The 18,330-nt window shown below is 34.0% G+C and overlaps 1 protein-coding gene across 1 annotated transcript in view; it reads right to left on the reverse strand.

The window, feature by feature from the left end:
* COP1 (COP1 E3 ubiquitin ligase) overlaps positions 1-18,330 on the reverse strand; it is a 276,923-nt gene that overhangs the window by 189,271 nt on the left and 69,322 nt on the right. Inside the window, exons 6-8 of the mRNA XM_065880802.1 lie at positions 15,977-16,045; positions 3,586-3,645; positions 2,789-2,865 (exon numbers count right to left, since the gene is read on the reverse strand). Of these exons, the coding sequence (XP_065736874.1) occupies positions 2,789-2,865; positions 3,586-3,645; positions 15,977-16,045 (206 nt within the window). The remainder of the gene's footprint in view (positions 1-2,788; positions 2,866-3,585; positions 3,646-15,976; positions 16,046-18,330) is intronic.

Raw genomic sequence — 18,330 nt, forward strand, 5'->3', positions numbered from 1 at the left:
CCAATGCAGAGGACATGGGTTCAATCCCTGGTCCGGGAAGATCCCACATGCAGCGGAGCAACTAAGCCCATGCGCCACAACTACCGAGCCTGCACTCTAGAGCCCGCTAGGCACAACTACTGAGCCCACGCGCCACAACTACAGAAGCCCACACGCCTAGAGCCTGTGCTCCACAACAAGAGAAGCCACTGCAGTGAGAAGCCCAGACACCGCAACGAAGAGCAGCCCCCGCTCGCCACAACTAGAGAAAGCCCATGCGCAGCAAGGAAGACCCAACGCAGCCATAAATAAATTTATTTATTTATTTATTTATTAAAAAATGACAGACACACAAATGAAAGATTAAGTCTCAAAAATACCTGATAGAGTAGTTAAATATAACCAAAAGTGTCGTATATAAATGTCTTATCTATATATTTTATTTATAAATATCCCTGGTCTACACCACAGAAAAGTTCAATAAGCAATTCACAATTTAAACTTATGTATGCATCTTTTAAAAAATGAATTAAATTTATGACCAACAGAAATAAAAAAATATGTCTGGCATTTAAATAATGAAGCTAATAATTATGAGAGAAAAATTAAAATTCAACTACATGCTATTTCTTAAAAATAAAAAAAACTCAAATATTGATAGTATAACATAACATTCTTCCCATGTTTAATTTCCCATCCAAATCTTAAGGGTCATTTCCCAAGAATATTTAAAGCCACATCATTTTCCCAAGTGTCTCGCTCAAACCTTGAGTGATAATCAAATTACTCGTTTCAAGAAAATATCAAAACACTCTTTTGAAGAAAATATCATGTTTGCCCATTTTCTCATCTTCAACTGTTAACCAGTCTCACCTCTGCCCAAATCTCATTTGACAATAGTGCTCCATACAATTTTAGCGATTCAACAAAGTTTTCATAGATATCATGAAATCCTCTATCTTTTATGAGATCAGCTATTTTACTTTATAATACAACCACTTCCCTTCTCTTCCACCAATAAAATCCTATAAAATCCAATAAAATTCCACCATTTCCTCTCTTCTGGACTCTTGCAATGTTCCTAACGTTCATCCTAGCTTCCAATGGCAGGGGGCTGAGAGGGACACAGAATCTCTGTCCTCTACATGGGAACCCCAGTAAATATTTTAAAATCTAAAACAGATCCTACTCAAAACTCCCCCATGACTTTTTATTATCTCTTCACTTCACTTCATTCATGTGTCAGCTCTCTAATACATTTAATTTCCTTTCTAGGGTACTACTTACATATTTTGTACTACTACTATATTATATTTTTGCTTATTTAGCATCTGCCCCAACCTCCACACACACACACCCCAAAAGGTAAGTTCCATAAAGGCAGGAAATTTGCCAGCTAGATTCAACACTTCGAACAGTGCCCAGTGCATCAGAGGCATTAAATAAACAGAGCCAGTTAAATGAATATAATACTATATGGTTAACAAGTTATTAAAAGTCGTCAATAAGATTAACAAAGACCTGGACACACAGACAGAAAGAAACACTACTGTTAAAGGCTATGACAGAGAGTCATATGACGATGAGAACTATCAGTTTATTAGAGAAGATTCTGTGATATGACAACTTTTTCTTGCCTGCATGCACTCACATAATAAATATTCCACTGACAAAGATTCCATGTGCATCAGGAAGTGAATGTTAAGCTTAAAGATAATATCCCACAGCTGAGTCATTCCCAAGTGTTTTAAAGAAAATAAAATATGGACAAAAACAAGCTGAATTACACAGGTAAAGTGACCCCAGAATCACCTAGTACTCACGAGGATTCTCCATAAAATGGTTAATGAAAAATATCAAACAACCCAGGAATGTTCTTTAACTGAATATCCCTTGTGCCCCTTCCCCACATTTTGTCCAAAACTAGATCTAAAATAGCTTTCCTGAACTGACACTGGCTCTGAAAGTTAGTGTAATCTCTTGTACTGTCATTGGACTGCCTGATAATCCATGTGTTATCCTAAAACTATCTGTCCGAAAAGCTTACATTAGACCACTATCCTAAATGGATTAGCAAGTTAAAAACATGTAAAATTGCTCTCGCTTTGAACACAACAAAAAAGTTCAAATTCAAATTTTAGGTAGTAGATATTTCAAATAGAACTTTAGAGCTATATAGGGACCACAGATATTCATTATTATTTCACAAAAACTTACTGAAGGAGGCCAGTCACTACTGCTACTCAAAAACCTAGGGAAACAGTCACGAGCAAGACAAATGTAATTCCTGCTCTAATAGAGGGTACAGAAGGGAAGACAAATTAATAATGGGGAGTTATAAAGAAAATACCAGGGATATCTAAACTAACAGATCTATCTAATGGCCTCACTTTAAATCTGGGGAATGAGATCTGCAAGAAAATTCAACTGGTTAGTGGAAAAGTTAAAGGTATTAGTTTATCTAATTCTCCCCTAATATTACCATTTCATGTTCTCCAGTTGTAGATTTCTAATGCCATCTGATTTTAACTCGCAAAGTATTTAAAGCTGCCATTATTTTAAGAAATCCACCAAACTTTTAATCCAACAGTGAATTCACAGTATTATAATATTCTACTCACTAACTGTCCCTGGCATGAAAATTCAAAGCATTAAGGAAACAGGCTATCTCAATCTCATTTCTAGATCATGACCAAAGTAATTTCTCAGGGGTTTTTGTACATTACATGGAAAAGGCTCCTAAGGATTAATACCATATGTGCCCTCTGTAACATAAATCCTAAGCAATTACAAGTTTCAAGATTTGTACCTGTGTGATGGAGAAGGAGCTTCAAATTGAGGCACTGTGCTATCCTCACTGACAGGAGAGTATAAGCCGCTCATTTCCTGGAAGCACAATTATTAGAGTTACAGACACTCCAAAGAGAAGATGTATAAATCAAAAGGAGTTATGATATTATATTCCTTTCCAATCCCAGGTTTTATCAGTCCCTTTTTGTCTCAACACCCAAATTTCTCAAAGCTTCCTTTCCACAGAGTACAAAAGCAAGGATATCTGAAAGTTAAGAGACAAGCCTTTTCTATGATACACATTCTTAAAGAACCAGAAACACTTTAATAAATATTCATCACTAATGAAGCTACCAAATGCAGAAAAAGACAAATGTAAATAATCTGAATGAGATGTACAGTACACTATGTGAATAGTGAACTAGCTAATCATTAATCCAGGTGAGACCCTATTGATAAATATTAAGATAAATATGACAGTATGGCAACTGGATCATTAGGTTCAACTCTGCAAAGTACAGAAAAACATGATATGTCAGTCCCTACTTCAAAAATATTCTCTGCAAACATTAAGAAAAGTAGCATTCCTCTTGATTCAAATATTAGCTTTCTAGTAAACAATGGATTAAACTCTAACTTTGATCATTAACTAGAGGAAAAGGCCTCCTAATAAACTATTACTGCATAAATTATGACTGTGACTTTCTATACAATGGAGACCAATCCCATAAATTTAATGCAGCAATTTAAAGGCAAAGCAAAAATTTCATGAAATTGAAAAATTACTAGAGATGTGAGAAATTCTTGATATCTTACTTCCACTCTTTTGATATCCTCTTCCAAAACACTTAACTCCTTCTGAATCTGCTCCAGTTGCTGTAGATTAGAGAGGAGGAAATAAAAAGCCTAAACCAAACCACACAAGCATCACCACAATCATAAAATAACTTAACGTTTACAAAATGATTTCTAGGAAAATGTGCACTAATGGTTGTCAGGGTGAAATACTGCAGACAAAAAATGCTGTACGTTCCTATGTTAAAAAGTAAATGTAAAGACTTAATATTTAAGAAAACAGTATTTTCTTTAATGCAAGGATTGGCTTTATAATAAAAATATTAAAGATGAACAACAATGACAATATGACTTAATAAAAACAGAAGACATCTGAAGAATTTTCAAATTACCTCATTTAACTGTCAGCAATTAATGTCAGCATGTCAGTTAACCCCATTTTAAAAATAAAAAAAGTCTCAGAGATTAAATTCTACCACCCCAAAGCAATCACAAATTAGCCTCTTAAGCATTTTTTAAAACATATTTAAGATAATCTTTTATCTTTGATATCTTACCTACTGCACCATAACCTTTCTCCACGCCATTAAAATGCAAACATTTTAATTGTTGCATCACATTCAACAATATATTTAACCATCAGAGATTTAAGTTGTTTGCAAACTATCATAAGTAATTCTGGAACATACTAGTCTGTATTTCAAATTTCATTGATTATTAAAAATGAAATTATTCGATCAAAAGAAAAAGCTAGCAAATCTTCACTGCATAAAAAAAAATGTTTTTCAGAAACACTATCAAATTTAAATTTCTATCACTATTATGTATAAGTGGCTGTCTTAATCTAACCCAAATATATTGAGCCAATTTTTAAAATGTAAAATAACAATAATGAATACTTATGTAATAATATTTATTGCCAGGTGTGAAATAGGAACTACTACACAGGAAAATGAAGCACAGAAAGGTTAAGTGACTTGTCCAAGATTATTCAGCAAATACATGGCAGACAAACAGATTTTTAAGCGCCTTTTCTTCTGTGGCAATATATACACAATTGATAACATATTAATTCAAATATTTGCCAATCCTAAGCATTTTGCTAAGCACTGTGAAAAACAGGATTCAGAAAACTCTAGCCCTTGCCCTCATGGAACTCAGTCTAGGGAAGATGGCAAAAAGTAAACCAATAGTTGAAATATCATAGAAAACATTATGATGATGGTATGTACAAAGAATTAAAGGTACACAGACTGCCCGTAACCTAGATGGAAAACTTGGGGAGAGGGAAAAGGCAACTGGATAACTGAAATAGGATCTGAAATTAAGTGAAATGCTGAGCATCAAAGGACTAACAGTAATTTGCCAGGTGGAAAAAAGGTGGGAAAAGACAGAATAAACAGAGTAAATAATAAAACACACAAAGACCTAAAAGCTATGAGAAAGGGAAATAATAAATCTGAATTTATGACAATGAATGAAATCACCCAATGTCAATCAGTACAGTCAGAAGAGATGAGAAAAAAAACTGGGTGTAGGGAACACCAACAGCTAAGAGATAGGCAAAGGAAGAAGGAGCAGCTCTATGTCAACCATCAATAAGGGCAAGGGCAAAAGCCAGGAGAAACGATAGCACAGTATCACAGAAACCATGGTTGGGACAGGGGGAGGGGGTTAAAAAAAAAGTGATTAGCATTGTCAAATTCTTTCAATTCTTCCATCTACTTTAATAAACTTTACTCCACCCTAAAATTTTTCACACAATACTCCTACCTTAACTGAAACTTTGCTCTCCCTCAAGGACACAGTCTGCCTTGGAACTCTTTCAAATAAAAGTTGGTCAAGTGATAAATTCTCTCATGCCCCAGACTTGCACTTCTACTGCATTCATTGGCCATTCCCAATAATTAGTCTTCCACTCTAACATAAAAAACACTCTGGTCTGGCTCAATCCAAGCAGCCAAATCACTGTCAACAGATTTAAGACATCTACAAATATCCCAGTTATTTCCTACGATCACTAAATCCTTTTGCCTTTTGGTCCATAGCCATTTTCGACTCCGCTGACCCTAACCTCTAATTCAGCAAAACATCCCATGGTCACCCCTTAACTTTTTTCATTTAATTAGCCTGAAATGCTCCACTGCTGAAATCCTTATTTAAACAAACGCTGACAGGGTCTTTAGTATGATTGTTTTCAAAACACATTTAAAGAGAAGGATGAAAGTAAACATCTAAAATATCAACATCCAGAGACAGCCAATATCACTTGTATGATACATAATACATATTTAAGATCAAATTAACAATTTTCATTCCACTTCTGCAATTGAAGTATCAAGAAAAAAAATCCAGTATCACCTGAAATCTCAAAATACTAAATGCTAATGCCCAACCCTCTGAAGATAATGTCCCATCCTTCCAGTGCCCCAAAGCTTTGCTGGATAATACATCCATTACTATATATGAAGGCCGTATATTAGATGAACTACATAAAACTACCAATGTTCAAACAATTTTTACTTCCAAAGGCAGCAATTTCATACGGTTCAATTTAAAATAAAACAACCAAGGTACAAGGGCTGCCGTAATAAATACATAGGTATAGTGTATCGATAAAACAAAATGATGTAACCTATTTATGTGAAAAAGTCTGCAAAGGTGTCAAGGCAAGAAATTTTTTCTTAAATTTCAGTGAATGGAAACTATTTAGAAAGCACATGTTAAATGAGGTGTTTACATTTCAAGACGAAATTCTGAAGAAGTTTAAAGCTCTAAATTATTAAGACATTGTGTTATTCTGATTTATAATAAGAAATATAACCTCCTGTAGGGCCTCCAGATGGGGATTGGTTGTTAGGGGAACCAGCCATGTGATTAGAGGGTTGGAACTTTCAGCCCCACCTTCTAACATCCAGAAAAGAGAGAGGGGCTGGAGACTGAGTTGAATCAACAATGGCCGATCAATCATGTCCATGGAATGAAGCCTCCATAAAAAACACTAATTTAAGGGGTTCAAAGGGCTTCTGGGTTGGTGAACATGTAGGTTGGTGAGCACATGGAGATGCTTGGAGAATGGCACACCTGGAGAGGGTATGGAAGTTCCATGCCCCCTGAGTTGTATCCTTTCACCATAAACTGGTAATCTAGTAAGTAAACTATTTTCCTAAGTTATGTGACCCATTCTAGCACATTATCAAACCCAAGGAGGCAGACATGGGAACTACCAATTTATAGCCAGTAGGTCAGATGCACATGTGACTTCCTGGACTTGCAATTTTCATCTAAAGGAGCAGCTCAGTCTTGTGGGACTGAATCCTTAACCAGTGGAATCCGGGGCTAACTCCAGGTAGACAGTGTTAGATAGAATTGAACTGAATTGAATTGAACTGTAGGACACTCGGTTGGTGTCCAAAGAGAACTGGAAAATTGGTGTGAGAAATGATCTACACATTTGGTGGCCAGCAATATGGAGAGTGGTGATGAATAATGGAAACAAGTGTTCTCCTTTCAGGCACCAATATAAGACATTATAGTATGAGGAAACAGAAGAAAGACAAAGGATAACCATTTTAAAAAGCAGAAAGAAAACTGGGCTAACTTCACTCTGCAAATATGTTTCATAAGCCAGAGAGGCAGAATCTAGAATAAAAGCATGAATCAGAGTCCAAGAATGTTTTGGAGATATATGAAAGAAGTCCTTATAAAGCTGAACTGTCATTATCTAAATGAAAATCGATCACAAATTGGGAATGATAATAAACAAACCTCTGGATCAAATCTGCCTTAACACTATTATGAGTTTGGGGGCTACTGAAAATAATAATAATAAATACATAAGATGGAGAAATGCTATTTGAGAACACAGTCCTAAGCCATCAACAGCAAGCACTCTCTTAACACAGCATACTGTACCAAAACCCAAAGAAAATTTTAAAACAATTTAAATTTAAAAAGTGAAGAAAGAAAGTCTCAGAAACCCTTAAGACTAAAACAGAAAAGAATTCAAAAATAGAGCCCCCTTTTATTGACATTAGCTTTGGTGCAGGTAGGTATCATCAGCACTCATTTATTTCACCATCACTATGATTTGATAAAAATATGCTTAAGTATTAAATTCAGTATTTTGTTTTTTAGAGCTAATATAATTAGAATACATCATAGCTGCCAAGACTTCTTCAATTATCTGACATATTCAAAACTGAACAAAAAAAAAAAAACTGAACAAAAGAATACTGATATACTTTCAGAAAAAAAGTTGGTTAAAAAGAGAGTAGCAAAATTAATATATGATATAAAAACAAGAAAGCACTAAAAAAAATTCAAAAAAAAGAAAGCACTGTACACCAATCAGATCATCCAACACCCAGAACACTAACAACACCAAAAGCTGACGAACATGTGTAGCAACAAGAGCTCTCATTTATTCTTGGTAGGAATGAAAAATTGTACAGCCACTCTGGAAGACAGTTTGGCAGTTTCTTAAAAAATTAAACACACTTTTATCATATGATCCAGTATTACACTCGTTGGTATTTACCCAAAGGAGTTGAAAACTTAAGATTCCCAAAAAACACACTGATAGCAGCTATATTCATAATACCAACACTTGAAACAACCAAGATGTCCTTCAGAAAATGAATGGATAAATAGTGATACATCCAGACAATGGAATAATATTCAATGCTAAGAAGAAATGAGCTTTCAATCCATGAAAAGACATGGAGGAAACTTAAATGCATATTACTACAGCATGTATGGAAAATCTCTGTAGCTTCCTTTCAATTCTGTGAACTTAAAACTGCTCTAAAAAACAAGGTCTTTAAAAATATATAAATACATTCAAGTAACAAAGAAAAAACATAAGAACAAAAACTCAAAAGAGAAAAGAAACGTAAAACAAATAATAAAATGGCAGGCTTAAACTCTAAATTTACATTAAATGTAAATGGTCTAAATACAAAATTCTAAGACTGCTGAGCCAGGCAACGTGAATGAAAAAACTCTGCTGTCTATAAGAAACTCACCTCAAATAAGTAAGTGATATAACAAGGAACCAAAGACTCAGTAAGGATGCAAAAAATTCTCACCATATATTTAACAAACTTTACACCACACCATGCAATTGCAGGAAACACATTCTTTTCAAGCACAAATATTTCAAAATTTAATGAACTAACGGGTGATAATGCAAATATCATATTAAGAAAAACACTAATTATTTTCTGATAACAATGCAATTATAACATAAATCCAGAATTTAAAAAAAAAAGAAAATCCCCACATCCAAGTAATAAGTTTATCTCTAAATAACCCACATGCCTAAGAAAAACTATAATGAAAATTAGAAACTATTTTGAACTAAGGAATAACAAAATTGCCATACCATAATTTTTAGATTCAACTAAAAGAAAAATTGTGGCCTCAAATGCCTATATTAGAAAAAAGTCTGCCTACTAATATGTATATCCAAATTAACAAATTAGAAAAGAAACAACAAAATAAAACCAAAGAAAGTAGAAGGATGGAAACTGTAATTATAAAGAGGGTATTAATAAAATGGAAAACAAAATAGAGAATATAAAACTGAAAGTTTGTTCCTAGATAAAACTCAAAGTTGTTACATTCCTGGCAAGAACTGATCAAGAAAAAAGAGAGAAATGCACAGCACCAATAAGCAGAGTCAGGAATGAAAGACATCACTAAAAAGTCTGGGGACATTAAAAACTTAGTATTAAGACGAAGCTAATAGCAATAAATTTGAAAATTTAGATGAAACAGACAATGTTAGAAAAAGTATAACATGTCAAAAATGGTACCTAAAACAAAAATCTGAATAAGCAGTAACTGAATCAATACTTTAAAAGCTTCTGCAAACAACAGGTCCAGATAGCTTCTCCAGCAAAATCCTTAAACATTCAGCAAAGACATCGATCCTAGATTATACAGATTCTTCCAGAAAATAGAAAAAGAGGGTACATTCCCCAACTCATTTGATAAAGCTATCTTTATAACAAAATTGGACAAGATCAGTGTAAAAAAAAAATTAAAGAACAATCTCATTAATGAATACAGATGCAATAAGGAAGGCAAGTAGGGCAAACAACTGTCCTGATGGGGTTTCTAGAATGCAGAACATTCAGTGATAAAACTAGAATACTCTTGGGCAAATCAGGACAGTTGGTCACCCTAGGTGCAAAGTTGATTGACTTTTTAGTGTTAAACCAATGTAATTATCCAGTATAAAATAATGAAAAAAAAATATCATCTCAACTGCACAAAAATTTTGGAGAATACTCAACCCCCACTTATAATTAAAAAAAAAAATCCTTTTAGGAAACTGGGAATAGAAACTTAGCTCCTTGAATGATAAAAAAAAAAAAATACCTACCAAAAACCTACAGAAAACATCATACCTAATGGTGACACGTCGAAAGCTTTCACTTTGAGATCAGCACCAAGACTAGGATGCCCCGCTATCACCACTTCTATTCATCATTGTACCGGATGTCCTAGCCAGCAGAGTAAGACAAGAAAAATAAATAAAGGATATAAGGATCATAAAGAAAGAAACTAAACTGTTATTATTTGCAGATGATGATGCGTACACAGAAAACATAAAATAATCTACAAATAAATTATTAGAATTAATGATTTTAACAAGGTTGCTGGATACCAAAAGAAATGTGTCAAAATCAACTGCATTTCTATATACCAGCAACAAATAGTAAGAAACTGAAATTAAAGACACAGACATCACTTACAATAGCATAAAAATGATTGAAGACCTAAGAACAACTCTAAAATAAAGACGTGTAAGAATAATACCCTGAAAAATATCAAAATTTTTAAGGACATTCTTAAGGATCTAGATATACAGAAAGAAATACCACGTTCAAAGGCTAGAGGACTCAATATTGTAAAGAGAGTCTCCCAAATTCATCTATGGAGTCAAAGTAATCCCAGTAAAGATCACAGCAGGTGTACCATGGAAATGTATCAGCTGGTTCTAATATTTATAGAGAAATACAAAGAGCCATGAATAGCTGAGACTTTCCTAAAAAAGAACAGTAACTTACTTTAAAGTTCTAGTATTTAATACAATGTGGTATTGCCAGAAAGATGGACAAACAGACCAGTGGAGCAGAAGAGAGCCCAGAAACAGACCCACACATGTATGGACACATGATGTATGACAGATGTGGTATTTCAAAGCAATGGGAAAAGGATGGACTTTTTAATTAAGGATGCTTGGACATCTGGACATCCATATGAAAAATTCCCAAGTAGATTATAGATGCGAGTATGAAAAATAAAAGGTAAAGATTCAAATAGGTAATATAGTAAAATGTCTTCATGACCTCAGGTGGAGAATTCTTTACCTAACATACAAGGTACTAATTATAACAGGAACGACTAATGAATTTGACTCTATTATAGACAGAAACTTCTGCTCATCAAATGACATCATTAAGACAATGGAAAAAGCAGCCCAATTAGAGGGGTAAAAGATTTGCTACAGATAAGTAGATACAGAGATAGATAGATAGATAGATAGAACAAAGAACTTTTATCTAGAATATATAAACAATAAACCAATAAGAAAATCAACTAAATAGAAAAGATGCACAAAGCTTTAAACAAGTACTTCACACATACCCAAAAATCCCAATGGCCAATTCATAGTACTGTGTACTCAACCTCACTGGTCTCAGGGAAATGCAACTTAAAACCACAAAGAGATAGCAATACATATCCTAAGATTTGCTAAACTGAAAAAAGTCTATTGCCACCAAGTACTGGCAATAATATAGTGCAATGGGAACATTCCTACAATGCCTGTAGGAAGAGTAACCAATACAACTGCTCAGGCATTGTTTGGCATTATCTATTAAATTTGAAGATGTACATATCCTATGACTCATTAATTCCACTTCTACATGTGTAGCATAGAAAGATATATGCTAATATACCTGGATAAATATATAAGATAGTAACATTGTAAATAGCTCAAAACCAAAAACAACTCACAAGTCCATCAACAACAAAAATGGGGTGTATTCATTTAATAGAATACTATACAACAACAAAAATGAATCAATTATAGCCATATACAACAATGGGGATGAATCTTAGCACTGAGCCAAAGACAAGAACAGAACATTATATAATGCAGAAGTGCATTTATATTAGTTCAAAAGAAGAGACTTATAAATACTTAGGCATCAAAACAATAAAGAAAAACAGAGAGGTGATTACCATAAATATCAGAATATTGACTACCTAATGGGCAAGGGAGAAGGCTCTAATCTGGAAAGGGTAGGGAGGGAGCTTCAGGAAGCCTAGCAAAAATCTATTGTTTAATCAGGATGATGGTCACACGGATGATCACTCTACTATGAATCTTTAAACTGTAAATTCGTTTTACAAAATTTTCTGTGCTTTATTTCATATAAAAACATTGTAAAATTCAATTCTTTCAAATATTCAAAATAAAATTCTGAACAAAACCAAAAGGAAACCAAGACTCATCAAAACTGTCCTATTACAATGAATTAAACAGGTACCACAAATATCCAAAAGTATATGTTAAAATTAAATCGTATGAAATATAAGGTAATTGTTCAAATGCTGGTACAAATTTGCACAGAGGAGACTGGCTTTTACATGGAACCTAAAGCCCTTTTGTTCAATCTGACCATGAAGAAAGAATAACATGTTCATTTAAAAACATACATTTATTAAGTGCTGTGGTAGGCTGGCTGTAAGAAAGCCTCCAAAGATTCCCACCTCAGAATTCACACCCTTATGTAATTCCCTCTCTTTGTATAGGCTGGACCCAAAGATTTGCTTCTAATGGAAAAAACAGAACTCTTGTTGAGATGTAACTTTCAAGATTAATCTACAAAAAGCATCAGACTGCTGTCCTCAAAACCCTCTCTTGCTCCCTGTGAGGGAAGTCAGCTGCCACACAGTAAGTTATCCTATGGAGAAGCCCATGTGGTAAGAATATGGTATCACTTTCCAACAGCCAACGAGTGAACTGGGAAGCATTCCTATCCCAGTCGAACCTTAAGATAACTGCTGCCCTGGCCAACACCTGGAGCGTAGCTTGGTGAGAAACCCTGAGCAAAGGCACTCAGTTACTCTGCACCAAGATTCCTGACACAAGATATTAAATGATGTTTTTAAGCCGTTAAATTTGAGGGTAACTTGTTACACAGCAATAGATAACTAATGAAAATGCCTACTATGTGCCTTGCACATTCCTTTCTCTTAATATTCAAAGGAGAGTCAAGGAAAAAAATAAATCACAAATAAAAATTAAATGTAGGATTCTAACAGCAAGATGTGACATTGGAACAAATAAGTATGTTAAATCTGAAAAGCAGATTCAGAGTCTTGGTTTAGACTCATCATAACTGCAATTAAAAGTCAAGCATAAAATCACAAAGTTAATTTTCAAAGTCTGAATGTTAATCTTAGGAAAAGAAAATCAGAAATAGTAGTTTGTCTCCTGGTGAGTCTGTATTTTGCTTGAATAAGTTCAAGTATAAAATTATACTACAGGAGATAAGACCTTTAACAACCATATTCACTTTGAGGATTAAACACACAAATATATACTTTATAATATATGCAAAAAAAAAATAACCACTCACTTCATTCTGTCTGTACTAAATCATGAGGTATTAATCAACTACATTTTCTAGACTAAAGTTTACTATTTCCAAATCACTAGTGTACCTGACTCCAATCACAGAAAAATTAATGAAATTTAATCAAAGTAACTGGTAAGTTTTTAAGTCTGTTATCCTAGCTCCAAATTTTCAAAGTTTTAGAACTTTGTTAACCTAGCTCCTCAGAGTCCCTTGTGTAGTTAAACCTGATATACTCAGAATCACTCAATTATGGATACACTAAAAACAAGAAAACCAAAATATATTAATGACAGTATAATCATTGCATATTAAGAGGCACCAATATCCAGAAGTACTTGGAACCAGTATGTTTCTAGGTTAAATTGCCTATCATAAGAAAATATGATCCAAGAGAGAAAAAAAATCTATCATTCACAAGGATCTTATAAGATTCAAATTAAACTCAAGTTGAAAAATTCTACAGCACAATTAACCCAGACATAATAACAAAAATATAGGAACACTGATACTAAGGGCTATGTGATCAAAGGCAATATCATAGAAGAAGTTATTGGAGGCCACTGGCCACTGCATCAGAGAGAGGACAAATTAATATAAGAAGGAAGAGCTATCGTTGGGAAACATTCTCCACTGATCTCTCCCATTTCTGCACATCTTTTGATAACTTTTGTTCCAAATTATCTTTTCAAGGATGTCTGTTTAGTGAACACCCTGGCAAGACAGAAATACTGACTTCCTCCAGGAGAGAGGGCAGATTTGTTTTCTGATCAATAAAATAAAAATAGTGTCTCCCTGCAGGGCAAAGACTGAACAGATTTGCTAGCAGACCCCTTTAAAACACTGGGGTTTCCTAAGTTCAAAGTTCTTTGGTTGTAATACATATCCATTGTATATGCAGAATCTACCAAGGCCCATCTCTAAACCGCCCCTGAGGGACTTGCAGGTCATGAAGCTGATGCTGCCAGATATGCCATGAGTAGTCAAGACTTTATTTCCAACCCAGAAGTCTCATGTCTTCTGCCAGCATCTATGAAACTGTGGCAGACTAACTTGTCAGCTTGCTAGTAAAAATACCAGAACATTCATACTTGTTTATTTTATAGTTATATGCTGCATCCTTCTTACCTGAGAAAATTTCAAATCTAAATATGTTGCAAGCATTAACAGACACTAGAGAAGTACGAAAAACCTCAGAGGCTAATGAAAACCTTAAATAATTCAGATCATACACAGTGATCAGCCATTTCATTTAACCCCCAGATATCCATATGTTTGGACTGTTCACTTAATTGATTCATTATCAGGTTATTTCCTATGTACCAAATCTCACTCGATGAGTTCAAAGTCGAAGGTGAAAAGAACTACATAAAACTACTGGAAAACAATTTCACATTCTGTTTTTAAAGGAGAGAAGGTATGTACGGAATATAAAAAATTATCACTTTTCAAAGAATTTGCTATAGCAAAGACGGTTGAGTGTACATACTGAATTAATAATTTTGTTTCCGTATGCTATAAAATGTTCAGCTTTGTTACTCAAAGTGTGGTCCACGGACCAACAGCATCATCAGCTGCAGCGTGCTAGAAATGCAGATTATCAGGCTCAAACACACATCCTCTTAATCAGAATTTGGATTCTAAGAAGATCCTCAGGTTACTCTTATGCAAATTGAAGTTAAAGTACCCACCAAAAAAATAAAATTAAAAATCAAGAAGAATATATAAAACTCAAATTCATACTGAAGGTAATTTTTAATAGATACTAAAACATTAAAATCACAACTGCTACCTCAGTAAAAGTTAAAGAAACATACAATCATAAACCAGGTAAAGAACATTTAGCTATCAACACTAGCATAACACAGAAAAATCCAATCTGAACAAAGTAAGAAAAAGTTAAAAACAGACATCATGAATAGTCCAAAAAAAGCAGAAATATCAAACTAAGATAATGTAAAGTTCTGGCAATGCACACTTAAAGTACTTCATCAAAACAAGTTCTCATCTTTTTATTTTCAAAAATAATAAAGATGGCCTGGAACCTAACAAATATGGTTATTTTTTTTTTTGAGTAAAAATGTCTTAATTAGACAACTGAAAGTAAAAATATAACAGTTGGTAATTTAAATATAAAACAGTTTTCAAAGTTATTTTAGCATGCTACCAAGAACACAGGATTTTGCCTTTCATTTTCCCATATTTTATACTATTGTGAAATGACTGAGGAATCTTATAAATGTTAAATTAGGACATTCTGTTATAAAATTATTAATAAAAACTTATCTTTTAGTTATCCTGCATGACTTACACTTTCCAAGTTCTAAATAGGTAGCTATATTTTTACTTGTTTCCCGCCACCAAGATGTATTTTAATCATAGGAAAATGGTAACCCTCTCTACTTAAGAGTTCATTATCTAAATTTTCCTACGTTTTCTTTTCAGGGTGAAAGTTAGACTGCCATTTGATAATTCTATTATCTATTCTTTATAGCTTTGAGGTAACATCATTATATTCACTCCTATAGAAAACTTTTTAGCACACCTCCAGAAAGGGATTTTTAAAATATCAAGTTGTAAACGTAAAAGGAGTTAAAATAACAAAGCTTAAAAAAAACTCCTGAAAACTCAAATGCTTTTAAATGTTTAAATAAAATTTTTAACCTGAAATGCCTTCACAAAAATGGAAAAAAAAATGGGAAGAGTCAACAATAGTAAATGACACATTACGTAAAATACACAAAATAATATACCTCTCTCTTATTTCTTCTTGCAACCTTGAGGAATTCCATAAGGATCTGTAGTTGGGCTGCATGTGATTCCTATAATAGAAAATTATAATTGTTCTTTTAAAAACATAACTTTGAGTTCAAAGTTTTCTTTAACACCACAGTATAATCAGTATGAAGCAACCTAACTCATCCACTTAAGTTAGTCTCTTATTTCTATTTAGTCATTTTCCACTTGCTAACTGGCATTTTTAAAAGCAAGCCATTTCCCCTAAAACTAACTTGAAAAAAACGGGTAAACGGTGTTTTCAACTACATTTCTCATCAACCATGCAGAAAAAACTATTTATCGGAAATGGCAATTCTGTTATCTGTCCTGGCTTTCTCTTCCCCAACCAAACTAATAAAACATCAAGACAAAAACTGTAGTGGAGGAACTTCCCTGGTGGTCCAGTGTTAAGACTCTGTGCTTCCAATGCAGCGGGTGGGGGTTCGATTCCTGGTTGGGGAACTAATAAGATACCACATGTTGTGTGGTGTGGCCAAAAAATTTTTTTTTAATTTAAAAAACAAAAACATAGTGGAACCAATGTAGTTTCTAGACACTGAAATCACTTTCCCCATAAGAATTTAACTTGCAGGGGAGTAAGAAACATAATAAATAGGAAGAAATTCATGCTTTTCAGAAATCTATTTACTATTTCTGGTCATTAATTACTCACACAGATGTGAGAATTAATATATTTATATGAGAGATTTCAGTTAAACTCAAAAATTTAAAAACAAAATTTTAATAATATCAAGTGGAGGGGGGGTAAAATAACACACATTGGTAACAGAAACAAAGATGTAATAGATAAATGGTAATTATAAGTTTAACATTTTTTGTTATCAAAAAATAAAATTACAGGGGAACTCCCTAGTAGTCCAATAGTTAGGACTCTGCCCTTTTAATGCCGAGGGAGTGGGTTCAACCCGTTAGGGGAACTAAGATCCCGCAAGCACAGCCAAAATAAATAAATAAAATAAAATTACAAAAAGATACCTTTTAGTATTAAAATGTACACAATGAACCAATGAATTTCAGCTACATCTGATAAATATACATAAAAAGAATATCAAAAGCTAAAAGTGGAATAACAATAAGACATGGTTTATGAACAACTACAATTCTAAATTTCCTATACATATTTTAAAAGAATAAAAAAGTCCAGTGGAGCATTTCTAAAACAAACAAAAATAAGAAAGATTAATAAAACTTTCATTTACCTGGCTATGCAAGAGAATTATTTAAGGCATTTTTAAAAATAGACACTGGGACGGATTTTATATGATTCTGTTACTCTAGAAAAGATTCCAGGAATCTGTATGTTTATAGATTGATAAGAATACGCCAGTCAAAATTTGAAGACTCACTGAGATATTGCACATACTACAAAAAAGCATGGCCACTTCAGCTTGCAGGATCTTAGTTCCCTGACCAGGGACTGAACCCAGGCCCTCGGCAGTGAAAGCACAGAATCCTAACCACTGGACTGTCATAGAATTCCCAACTTCACTTTCAATGAACTGAAACTAGCTCAAGCAACAACTGAGCACCAACTCAGCTAAATTACTGATTAGACCAAAGAGGTGAGTCTCTTATCCTTGCTCCCTGACAAAGGGAAAGGCAAGACCATTCAGAAAGAAAGTATTAACTACTTTAGTCTCTTTACTGCTCTTGAATACAACTTTAAAATTACAAGACAGGGAAAGAAGTAGGAAAAGTCAAGAGAAAAAAACAGGCAAAATGGGACTTCCCTGGTGGCCCAGCGGTTGGGAATCCGCCTGCCAATGCAGGGGACATGGGTTCGAGCCCTAGTCAGGGAAGATCCAACATGCTGCGGAGTGGCTGGGCCCATGTGCCACAACTGCTGAGCCTGTGCTCTGGAGCCCGCGAGCCACAACTACTGAGCCTGCGTGCCACAACTACTGAAGCCCACATGCCTAGAGCCCGTGCTCCGCAACAAGAGAAGCCACTGCAATGAGAAGCCCATGTACCACAACGAAGACCCAACACAGCCAAAAATAAATTAATTAATTAATTAAATTAAATTAAAAAAAAAAACACAGGCAAAAGAATGAAATTCACAGGTGACCCACTTGCTGGAATGAGCAAAAAAGACTTTAAAATATGTCTCTATATTATTAAAGAATTAAGGGGGGGTTGGTGGGATGAACTGGGAGATTGGGATTGACATATATACACTAATATGTATAAAACAGATAATAAAAACCTGCTGTATAAAAAAAAGAATTGAGAAAATGGACAAAATGAGTGAAAAAAAGGAGAATTAGAAAAGAATTGAAAGAACAAAGTGTAAACCTAGAAATGAAGA

The sequence above is a fragment of the Phocoena phocoena genome, chromosome 1 (assembly GCF_963924675.1).
Source record: "Phocoena phocoena chromosome 1, mPhoPho1.1, whole genome shotgun sequence".
Lineage (NCBI taxonomy): Eukaryota > Metazoa > Chordata > Mammalia > Artiodactyla > Phocoenidae > Phocoena > Phocoena phocoena.